The 13,264-nt window shown below is 32.6% G+C and overlaps 1 protein-coding gene across 1 annotated transcript; it reads left to right on the forward strand.

Moving 5' to 3' along the window:
- Positions 1 to 900: 900 nt before the first annotated feature.
- Positions 901 to 5,891, forward strand: LOC144840244 (uncharacterized). Its single transcript, XM_078696002.1, has 2 exons — positions 901 to 1,786; positions 5,193 to 5,891. The coding sequence occupies exons 1-2, from the start codon at positions 1,216 to 1,218 to the stop codon at positions 5,438 to 5,440; spliced, it is 819 nt and encodes a 272-aa protein (XP_078552128.1). The 5' UTR covers positions 901 to 1,215; the 3' UTR covers positions 5,441 to 5,891.
- The last annotated feature ends 7,373 nt before the right edge of the window (positions 5,892 to 13,264 follow it).

The following is a 13,264-nucleotide window of genomic DNA, read 5'->3' on the forward strand; positions in this document are numbered from 1 at the left end:
TTGAAATTATCACATAATCTTTAGTAAAGATGTGTTTGTCTGCATTAGTATCTGCGTAAAAGTTGTTTTCAACTAACAAACAGTAGAACACCTCCTCTGGGCACACCCTATTTATTGAACACTCCTAAGAAACACTTCCCGTGAAAGAAGAAATATAGTTATGTTTTAACACTATATTCAAGCACTATTCAGGGGACACTTCTATTAAGGGGCACTTTTTTGGGTCCCAAATGTGGCCCTTAAAATGAGTCTATTTCTTTCATCATTGGAATTCCATACCATTGTGGCCTAGCTGGCTGCCTGATTAAATTCCACATTAATTAATAACAAGATCAAAGCGGTCAATTTTTTACAATTTCCATAACGAGATATTTGATTGGTTATTTGTTTTCAAGTTTCTGTAAATTAGCAGTGATAAATGTAAAAAGCGATGGATGTTGCCGAGTCAATTGAATGGTGTTAACCAATTCCAAGAAATAATTGTATTTATAATTAGCCCAATTAGTAAATTAATTCATAGTATAAATCTGTATATTGGCTGACAAGTAAGGTGATTGATGAGCCTGATGAAGTAGATTGATCACTCATATACTGCCGATATCATAGATAGGTGAACGTTAGAAAATACAGACGGTAGATAGCCTACCGAAGTGTTTGTTTATTAAACTAAAATACTGGATAGTTAGGCCTACATAAAAAGGACTGTAATCCCTGAAACGAGGGATTTATGCAACAATAACTTCTAGTATGAATATGAATAGAATATACAGATATAGATTCCTTAAAAAACTTCGTGTGGCATGGTGGCATAACTATTCCGTCACCACCATTATGTTATATCAATTAAAAGGTATAAATATAATACAGAAACTTCGTCCGAGGTTGCAATAGGGGTCTAATACCAATTAATTAATAATATTGGATTGTAGGTCCACATTTACTATTTTAGGACATAAAAATGCATACAATTAACCGCGTGGATGATTTCCAAAAAACCATGACACCCACGACATATACTTGTTATCAACTTTCATTCTTTGTCCTAATTGCCATTATTGAGAGGTATACAGTTCCAAACAGACTGAAGGGGTTTCTGTCTCAACAACATACAACATCTGGCTACAACACAGCTCTGTAATAGGTTCAATCGCATCACGTGGCCAGCCATCATATTCCTGGTGTCGTTAAACGGTAACTAAAAAGTTATTATAATTGATGTTATATAGTTACAAGTTGTTGGTGATTCTAAGCTGCTCACAAATCATTCAGATGAGCTCCTCTTATTTGAACTTCGGGCCGGACTTTTATCCAGTGCCGAATGGTTTATGCAACGCCGAGTTCTACGATCCAATAAAGTATTTGCAAAATTACGCTACGGCTGAAAACGTTTCGCATCAGACGTACTATTACGCAGGATATCGTCCACAGTTTCTTTTAGGCGCTACCAATATATTACCCCCTCACCAAATTAGCGGTATTCACCAAGATCATACTGAAGATGAACACCTCAATATCAACATAGATGCCACTTCTAAGGGACGAAACACAAGCCTAACTAAATGCACTGGTTCCAATCAAAATGTAGAAACTTTGCCTGTTACTACTACGTTAGCAGACTGCACTAACGAATCAGAAAATAACTGTTTACCATCAGACAACAACAATAATATTAAGACCGATGAAAACAATGCAAACGACAATAGTGACTTGACAAAAACAGTGGAACCTGGTAAAGTACGAATTCAGAAAAGAAGCTTATATCCATGGATGAAAGGACAGATTCAAGGTACTGTAAAATAGTATAATAATATAATTATATAATAATAATATTACAGCATTGTGATAATAACATTTCTATGATTTTTTTTCAGTTGACTATTGATTGATAACTTATAATAATAATAATTTATAATCAATCATTCATGTTTGTTAGAAAGTTTTATTGATTTACATATTTTTAAATTCTTATTAAAACAAATATAATTATAATATTACATGTTACGAATAAGAAGAAAACATAGGAGGAATAAACAGTATATCAGTATAAACTAAGTTTGTATTCAAGGAGAGGAGGGGGGGGGGGGGGATGGTTGGGGATCTATTATGGATAACCCTCTTAAAGGGAAACTTTACTTGTGCCATTTCAATATGGGTTCTATACTCTGCATTGAGTTTCATTCCTATACAACTACTTCCTCTCTTCTTACACTTATATCATTTTAAGAACTTGTTCAGAAATTTAATTGTTAAAATATCTAAGGGTTGGAGAAAATTTTCCATTAGAAAGTCATACAGAAAACAAGTGGAATGTTTCGTCCATTCTGTATACAACGATATGTCATCACATGAATTCACTGGCAGAGTTCATGCCAAAGTGACGAAAGCTTACTAATTGCTAAAGCATAGCAGTAGAAAACTTGATGTGGATTATATTGAGTGCAGGCGACTATTCGTGTAAGTGGGCTGTACACCGAAATGTTCCGTAAAATATTAAAAGGCTATAATCTAATTTCTATTTTATTTATTTATTTATTTTTATTGGAACCATATTTAATGAGTGTGATCCATCCAGCAATTAATTTGTTCAATATAATTATAATAAAACATAGAAATTGATTTCAAATACTTTTACTTATTTGATAAAGATGTATTGATTTAAGACCTTGCTAATTTTTTATATAATATATAAAAAATTATTCATAATAGGCCCATTACCATTGTTAGTTGATAAATGCATCAAACGTTCCAGATAAAATTCAACGGTTGTTATACTGCTCATTAGTTTGCTTAAAACATTCTTTTGCTATGAGTAAAACCCATGATGCCCGTTAGTGCACTTTGCTGAAGCTTTATACTCCGATTAATGTTCTTATTTCAACATCAAGGAAGTTCAGTATGTACTTTAATTGCACATACCAACCGTCAATCAGTATTTACAAGATGTGTCATATGAAGCATAGGCCTACAGATTTACCGAAATGCATTTTTCCACGCAAGGTGAAACAAGTTCTGAACCGTGCACACTGACCGACGAAAACACCTCAGCCTGGCGTACTGATGATGGATTATCGTCTGCTATTTGACATAACCATCGTCATCGTACGTCAGGTAGGAGGGGGAAATTGGTAGTAGTACAGTACACAGCTTTACCGCAGTTTCACGATTGTCATAACAACCTTTTGTATTCAATCCGAGATCATTAAAGGTTAGGATTATGATTGATAACGCTTTTAGAACTTTAAACACATACGTTTTCCTTGTTAATTTAATATTTCATATTATGCCCATGACTTTCATTCTAGCCATTATAGTTTAGGCCAGGTAATTAGAGATTAATTTTGTCTAGGCTTAATTGATTGATTGGTTTATCACAATCAGCGTAACCTACCCCTCCCCCCCCCCCCCCCCCCCCCAAGCTTGTAGTTGTCCTAAAACTAACCAGAGAAAAGTGAACTGGTACGGCAGCCATTAAGTCCACGATAACTACAGTTTTATGATTATTATAGATGCGACTATAACTTTCTGTACTGATTCTGAGAAGAACAGCTTTAGGTTACGGTTCGTACTTTTAAATTGTGAATCTTAAGTTTGGAACACTTGGAACTCAATTTCGCACGTACTCCATCAAACATGTCAAAAAAGTTATCCACTGATCAATAAATTTCGGTTGTTGGTACCAGCTGTGTGCTTAGGTGGGTATGTGTTCCCCCTTGGACATCCCTGCAGACTAATAGCAATTAAAACATCACATTCGGGTCGCTTAACATTTGATCTTCAATTTTCAAAACAATATCAAGTTCAAAGTTGGATGAAGACTTTCGATATCGCAGACTATGACGGAGCGACCAATGAAAGATATGCCAGTCGACCAGGAAATTATTATTAAATACGTACATGTTGGCACGCGTACAAAACACGGTGCTTATTTTGCGCGTGCGTTTCAAATTTGAATTATTTACTTAAGCTCTGTCTACACTATCAAACTAGTTTGACAAAAAAATGTGATGTGCCCATATATGGACATGATGATGTCATATCACTACCATAATTAAGCATATCACTATCATTTGGGCACGCCACACTTTTTTTGTCAAACAAGTTTGGTAGTGTAGATAGAACTTTAGACAGATTTCTTCTGTTTTCTTTTCTTTTGGAGTTTGAGCGGTTCTTCAGAATTAAATCTACAGCACTTAGGGACACCTCTATTAATTAAACACTTTATTGTGAATAATTGCAATATGAACGTCAACACCAGCCCATCATTATGCGGGGGGGGGGGGGGGGGGCGGTGGAGAGGGGTACACCACTTATTAAGGGGACATTTGTTTAGGTTCTGAAGGTGTCTCCTTAGCTCCTTAGGTGTTCTAAGCTGTTATAGTTTTAATTTAGTTTACAAAGTCTAGTTGTATTTGTATATTTAACAGGACTTTACTTCTTTGTCAACAATATTCATAAATCGAAGGTCGATTAAACTGTCAATCATCGCAATACTTTGTTCTCATAGACACTGGGTTAAGTTTATCTATTGTAACCCTTAAATACTTATATCAAATATTGTTTAGGGTTAAAGCATATGCGGTACAAGCAACATCGCCTTTCGTGTATTTTCTAAATTTTACAACAATATTGCATTGAACATTGTGTGAATGGATTAACGACTAGCTCAGCTAAACACAATGCTATTTTATTCTACACTTCCTTTCACATTTCTTTACTATTTTTATACAATATATTATGTGATATTGAAAACAAATCCGACCTTGAAGTAAAAATTAACAACACACGTTGTGACTATTTTGGTATAATTATTATTAACCATCTTTGAAATGGAAATTCAACGTCAGCAAATAACAAACTTATTCCAAAGTGTAGGCCTACACCAACATGTTGTTTTGTTTCCATACAAATAGAAACTATTTTTTGTTTTGTAATGATGATTTCATTGCCAAACAATTCAGAATAATGTTATGTCCACACTGAACCCGGATTCGGTTAGGTAACCGAGAAAAATATGGATTACGTTACGGTTAACGATAACACACGTACATTTTGTATACCGAATCCGGAATTTCTAGTGTGAATGATTGTGTTCTTAAACACTCTACTCATGTTTCACGATTTATCCAGTCACCTGAATCTGGGCTCTGTCTGACTCTGAACGTAACTAAAAACAGTCGTTGATTGTATTTCAGATCAAAGTAAATCATCTCGTAGAGGGCGTCAAACATACAGCCGACACCAAACTTTAGAACTGGAGAAAGAATTTCACTTCACACGCTACCTGACTAGAAATCGAAGACTAGAAATATCTGGCTCACTGGGTCTATCTGAGAGACAAATAAAAATCTGGTTCCAAAACAGACGGATGAAATGGAAACGAGAAATAGGACCTGTGAAACATCCAGATTCAAATAATGATGATACAAAAACGGCCATATAGGCCTGCATAATATACTTATGATTATTATTATAATTAGCAAATTTGTAAAAAAACATCATTACGATCAAACTACGGCTTTATAGCTTTTTTTAAAACGTTTCTCAAAACATAGAGATATTATACAATATCTATATGCTAAAAATAAAACCAAATCAGTTTGGAATATAGGCCTAAGCATAATTATGTGTTCGGCATACACTCACGCCACCTGATAACAATTCTTTTCCGAGACAAGAAGTAACTTTAACTTTTATTAGTCAATTCGGATTTACCTAAATATGTGCCTTAGTGGTGTACAGTATTCACATCAATACATTTTTTTCTCGGGGGGCTAAGTTGTTCGTACACTTTGGGCACCGTATACGTGCCTTTAAACATCGGCGACATATATGGCCTTTTATATATTGTATTATAGCTATTTCTAACAATAAATACAGTACGATGTGTATATGATTTGTTTCAAATTGTTAACAAAGAATCTTTTTAATAATAACTGCACACTTTATGATTGACGTCTAACAATACTAACTGATTGGTGGCGCCATTGTATCTGTATTCGTCTTGTACATACAGGTTTTATGCGAGTTGTGTTATTATATTATTATCATATACACCATATAATTATCTGAAAAAAATATTAAAAACTTTGTAATGCGCAATTTTGAGAGATTTAATTTTAATGTTAAGCTTTTTTATGAACGGGTCACTCAGCTGAACATTATTAATGGTGGCGCTGTTTTGAATTCAAAGAGAATCCCATGACAGACGACATAAGTTTGGCCATTTTCGAAAGTGGTGCATATTTTAAAAAAAATTGATATAATAGGATATTTACGAGTAATATTGTATTATTAGTCAATAGTTTGAAACAGTCCCAGTTTATTTGTTTGTTTAATAGGCCAAATTTATCCTCAATCTGATTAGGTCCTCCACGTATCCACGGCAACTACAGAGGGGCTGAGATGGATCAGTGTAGCGGAGAAATCCTCTACTTTTCCGAAAGATGCACTGTGTTCTTTAAAGTGCACATGAGTCAGATGTTGCATACTGGACCTCCAGTAAAAACTTGTTCTACCATAACCATGGTCAAGGGGAGCACAGGTTCGCACCACATACGGATAAAGATGTTTGGTACATATATCTATAGGCCTAAGGAAAAAACATAATTTTAAACTAATAAGGCCTCTTCTCCTTCATGTGTTTGTGAACATAATGCAATTGAATATTGATTTCTTGATGCCAATAAATCTAAATAATTTGTACATAGGGCCTATAGGTCTACATGAAACAAAAACGACCGTAGGGCTTACATAATACAATAGTATTTTTTAAACACCTGTCACACACTTCTAAAAAGAACAACTGAAATGTATAATTTAGGGTTAAGCATTGGAATGTTTATGTTTATCTGATCTGTTGACACATTGCTTACTATACTGAATATTTTCGTAAATCGGATACAAGTTTAAATGTTCAGACGAACGTGAGGACATGGTTTACCCCTATATCGCCCTCTATAATTATTTATCACGTCTTTCATAACTCGCTCAATGAGGAGATAAAACCAAATCCGTTGAAAATCTTACAATTTTGATTGACGACCGTTTCATGTAGGATTAATTAATAATTGATAGTTAATTAGAAATAATCTAATCATAATTAGTTTTTAGGAACTGGTTGTGTTAAAATTTATAAAACTTCTCTCAGATTATAAATAATTTATCGATATGATCGTAAATTACATGAATCCAATTCGCTGATTTGGTTAAAAAGTAGATACGGAACATAGGTTATAAATGGTTGTAAATAAGTCTAATAAATTATACAAATATGAACATTTCTGTAAAAAATATATAAATGTAAATTCAATTTATCAACCTGACACTATAGTATTAATGTGGTATAGAGTGCGTATCGATACCTTTATTTTCTATGCAAATATAAAGTAGGCCTATAACATAAAATTTAAAATTTTACATCCAAGTTATATATGATAGCAAGTGAAATGATTTCATACAGTACATCATCGCCTAATATTTCTAGACAAATTGTGTTTACTAATTTATATTGTAAGCACTACTTACTTCACTTTTAAACGATACTAACCTTAACGATATTATTTGTTACTCATGGTATTAAATCAGTCCTACGTTTTAATCAATTTTAATTAATAATCTTGATAATCTAATTAGTATTATTATAAATACAGGGGCCTAATTGTTATTTTATGTTAACACATTATGTTTGGAGCATCATATAAATATTATAGTGGTCGTTAGCATAAGCATTTGACTGTCATATTATGATTTTTATGTAAATTGTATGTCTTCTCTGTCCTTGTGCTGTACATTCGATTCGGAGAACGTTGATGTTACCGACTTTAATTTATCAATATCTCCAATATACTATCGACACCATTTTACGTATTTTTGTAATAAATGACCGTATACATTTTTTTTAGTGCAATATACATGTATACTAATCTATCAGATGTTGTAGGTAAAGCCAATGCACCTGTCTATACAAACATTACAGCGGTTTCAGGAGTTCATTATACTTGGTCGTGCTTTCACATGAAGCCTACATGGATAAAGTATTATCCGGCCGAATGACCTGTCATATGTATTTTAAAATTGTATTCGGTCGCGCTTTTTAATTATTACAAATGACAACCTCATGGACGCACTATATATGGCATTACAATCATTCTGTATCTTGTTTTAGTATGTGGTTCGGAAAAAATAGAATGCATCTTAATTTAAATTATCATCGACTTTATTTTACAGTTAAACTCAGTCGCTGATTTTTACTAGAAAATATGGCTTGAATACATTATCTTCAATGACATTGATCGTCTTATTGTATCGGTCGCGCTAGTTTCACTACAAACATTAATGGATATACATAATATGGATACATTCAATCACACAACATCGTCTTATCGTAAGTATTTCGGTCGCGCTTATTTTTAACGACAAAGAATCCTACCGACAACATGGATATTATGTTGAATGACCTGTCATCGGTATTATCTAGTCTTTGGTGGATCTAACAGCTCATCTAAATTGCATTTACGTTAGTAAACCCACATACATACGATACACCTATCTATTTTAGGGATTACGTGCTTTATGGCATTCATTTATACGTGGAATGTTTGAACGGTTGGATGGCAGCATGCGTAAACATGCGATTTGATAAAAATCCAGTTAAAGACAGTACGGTTACTTAGGCCTAGAGTTTGATACAAAATAATAGTTTTCTGCATATACCAATATAATAAAATCACTGTTATAGGCTAATAATATAATTATCAAATCCAGGATTTCTGAGAGACAAGATATTAAACTACAGAATGAACCGTGTATAATGAATTCATACATAAAGTATAGTGAACAAACATACTTAATGAACTCAAAATAAATATAAATAATTCAAAAGACATATTTCGAACGATAAAAAACATCCGGGTTTATTAGATATTCAATATTGTCATATTTTCATATTACAATGTGAATAGATGTGATTTCACTTGTGTAATAGGCCGATTATTATTGAATAGATCGGACAATTTCACTCTAAACTCTTTAACGTTTCTCCAAAAGTGAGCCAAACACGAATGTACCGTATACATTACGTTTATAATATCACACTACTGTGGGTCTAATTATTTATATATAATATATAATAGGCCTATATAATCCACTGAAGGTTAGAGAACACGCACAGTTGGCAACACAAAAATCAAACTGGAATAAATGAAAGAAATAAAAGAAATTCTAAAACGCCCAGTATATTGATTAATTATTAATTTTAAACGGTAAACATGAAGAAATCTGTAGGCTAATTATATATCATATAACCGTGAACAAAACAGAAGATGGAACATCGCTGAATTGAATAAGAGCCTGACCTTGATCAAAACATTGTTCTTGTTTGTATTATTTTCCAGTCCTCAATGTTAAAAAAAAATATTGTTGTTTTTTTAAAGGATACAGAATATAGTATTTTAAAAAACTGAAGTACACCATTTAAACACTAGTGGTTCTATACCGATCATAATACAACAGTCAGGGAAACACTGTTTGAAATTTTCTAAAGTCTGATCGTTTTAACATCGATTGAATACGAGTATATTAATCAAGATTTAGAAATTAATTCTAAATAAAAGATAAAGTCGTAAATTATGTGAGCGCCAGACCATTTCATTTAGGAAATTTCAAGTATAGTTTGTGAACAGGGAGGGAACAGCCTACAAACGTGTATACGGTCTGACTATACGACATGGATTGATCAATAGGGTAATTCAATTTAAAAGACGTTATCCGTATCTAAACCGGTTGATTTGTTTGATCCAAGTCGCTTTGTTTCTTTGTGATACTTGACTTTTTAATAGCGTACTGCTGCAGTATTGCAATATAATAATTATAATATTCAGACTCAAGATTAACATGGGAAAAATAAATGGTTGTCTAGTTACTGTAGGCCTACACAGTATTGCCTTAAATATGATATATTTATTATTTTTGTAAGCTTATAAGGCATTCATTCAGATTAAAAATAAAATGTGCCCTTTTTTTGTATGTTTCCGGATTTATAATAATTGCATTACACAGAATGATTTTCCATATACTATCGTGCAATAGTGATTTGCCTACTATAATACATTTCTATGACTGTATTGTTTCACATTTAAAACTATGAAGTTGGGCCTATATTGTCTATGTTCATACATTTTAACAGTGGTATTAATTAACATGAGGGCGGTATGATGTTTTGTGTATATGATTATAACTATTGTTATATCTTGGTAGAGTAATTGTGACGTACACGTAAACCATTTAAATGCATTATTGGTATAGTGTGCATAAATAGTACATAATATATTTCAGCGTAAACTAATTATCATTTGGTGGTACAGTACGTACAAGACAATATCACAGCATTAGAAACAATTGAAAAATCGTGAGCCTGTGATGCTATGACAAGAAAGTGGGTTAATATTACTGTTATATTCAATATTAATAACCAAATACCAAGTTGACGACATAGAGCCGGTCAATCAGGCACAAAACAATACTAGAATTTAATTTACTCTTGTAAATTGCCTAAATTCAGCAATTAATATACGTGTTATTTTAAACAAACGTTAAATTTCCGCATGCACGTACCGTACGAAACGTGTAGTGTATTGTCGTCACGGTCGCCGTACGCCTAATAGATTGTTCAGAAATTAAGAACCAAAAAATGGACAGCGCTTACTGCAGATGCGATGTGTAATTAACGAAACAAAACGGAGGTAAAAATATAATTTGATTTATGTGTTGTTCTTACGTGTACGGACGACGACAGAGCTATGTAGTCCTGGTGTCGGCTTGTAAACCGTCGAAAACAATTAGCTTTTAAAGAAAAGAACGTGTTTTTGATTTCAATGAGAAAAAAACCCAATTTGATTGTTACAAAAACGTGGCTTATTTTTAGATGGATTTATTTGACTCAGAGTATCTTTATGATAATATAAAATCGGAATAAAACCAGGTTTAGTTTTTGAATATTATTTAATTTACAAAAGTATTATTTTATTAATTATTTATTTGCTATTTGAACTATTTTAAACCTTGCAAAATACTATTTTTTTAAATGAAATAATTCGCTTAATGGGATATATCAATTGTGTTTTTAGAATAATTTTTTCAGATTATTCAAGCATGGAGGAATTCCATGGTTCATGCAAATTGTGGTATTAAATCTACGGTGACACCTAGGTGTCACTTGCGTCAAATGTTGAGTGTTATGATACGCATTTTGTACGCGTGCGCGTCAATTTCGTGACTCATCCTTGTGCAGTGTATTGTTTGATCATAAACATTTAAGGAAACAATTTTGGAGTTATTTTTATTGATTAACGAATATGTACAAGTTGTATGATTTTTTTGTATTCAACACGATTTTTAATGATATTATCATTTAATAATTAATGAAAAAGCATTATTTAGGACCGTTATTATGAAATATGGGCCTGTCAGTATCATCTCTTTTTTAGTAGACTTCATTATGATATTTCCTTGGCCTTGTTGTCCGTCAGCGGCCTGTGTACATCACGGCCTTATAAATCGTATATACAGTTAAAAAAAAAAATCTTAAATTGAGGTTGACCATGTCTAAACCAGCTAGAAGAAGGATTTATTTAGTCTTAAGTTGACTATATTTTATAACTTAGTTTAATGAATTGACGGTGAATTCAGTATATCACTCAAAGAACCGCGACAATGATGGATAGCCTATTAGATAGCATTCGCATTCGACTTGTTGCGTTGTCAATAATATAAACGGCTTACTTTTCACTATTCACTGCAGTCCATCATTACAGTTAGGCCGTAAATAATATACCGTTTTGTTTCACTCGAAGCTATATATTTACACCTTGCAAATCGCTCGAATGTGTATTTGAATATAGTGAAGTTCTGTGTGGTGACCAATGGAGAAGAATTTGAATTAATGCTTGGTTTCTTCTATAGGCAAGGGCATAAAGAGCGCAACGCAAGTAATTTGACCAATCACAAGCAATGAATAGTTCGAATGCGACTGTTCAACTCGCCTACGTTGCGCTTACGTCATTGCGTTGCGTCATAGTGGATATTTACCGGGTACACAAGTTTAACAAAAATAAATATACAAATAAAACGTTGATATTACTGTAACACTAATTCTTTTTTAAACTTTTATATTAGGAAGGTATAGGCTATTACATTTTAAGAACAATACATTATTGCTCTGTAAAAAAAGAAAGACATTATATTTATAAAGCTCTGTCTACACTATCAAACTAGTTTGACAAAAAATTGTGATGTGCCCAAATATGGTAGTGATATGCCCAAATATTGTAGTGATATGACATCATCATGTCCATATATGGGCACATTATATACATAGCTTATTATTATTGACCTAGATAAACAATGTTGTTATTATTAAAATCTACCAATACTACTATTATCAATACAGTCTGCATCCATTCCGGTGTCATTAACTAAAATGACTTAAACTAAACAACGCATAACTTAACGCATCATGCCGTAATACACTATAGGTTTTAAAATGAGAAATAAAATAAGCTACAAAGTGCATTAATCATATTAAACGGGACAGATTACCAGTTGTCTATGGACTTTTATCTATATTTAAATTGCTCTAACTTTATTACATTGCAAATATTTCAAAAACAAACAATGGGTATGCCATGGTAAAATGGAAGATGTACGATCGACTTTATATTGTCTTCAAACAGATGTATTTTAGCATTGTACCTAAATAAGTATATTAGAAATAATTATACTAATTATCTGTCAAGTGTATACTCTAAAGTAACGCGTGTTGAAGATAATGATTATTATGATGTGGTTAACTTTAATTGATTTACTTGAAGAATAATTATATTATACATCTCATTGATTGTTGTAAAGGTGATGTAGGCAGGGGTAGCATAACAAGTGCACAGAAAAGTGCAACGTGATTAAGAAACATGGAACAAATTAAATAAGACACTACAAGAATAAGAAAAAAACGGGATGTGTCATTTTAACAACAAAAATGAAGACATTGGTAATAGGCGCTTTAGAGCAACGTTTAATGTATCATTATTTAACAAGTAACACGCTTATAACATTCGAGCTCAAGAAAAAATCTTTGTCTCTTAACTGATGTCGTAAACTTTATAACTGTGTTTTCTAATCCAAGGCGCCTAAATGTGGAAACGCATATTTATATAATCAAATCAATTATTATTAAATACATCTCAAAGTTGTATACGTAAATCAAAGCCAA

Source organism: Antedon bifida, chromosome 1 (assembly GCF_963402885.1).
Source record: "Antedon bifida chromosome 1, ecAntBifi1.1, whole genome shotgun sequence".
NCBI classification, from domain to species: domain Eukaryota; kingdom Metazoa; phylum Echinodermata; class Crinoidea; order Comatulida; family Antedonidae; genus Antedon; species Antedon bifida.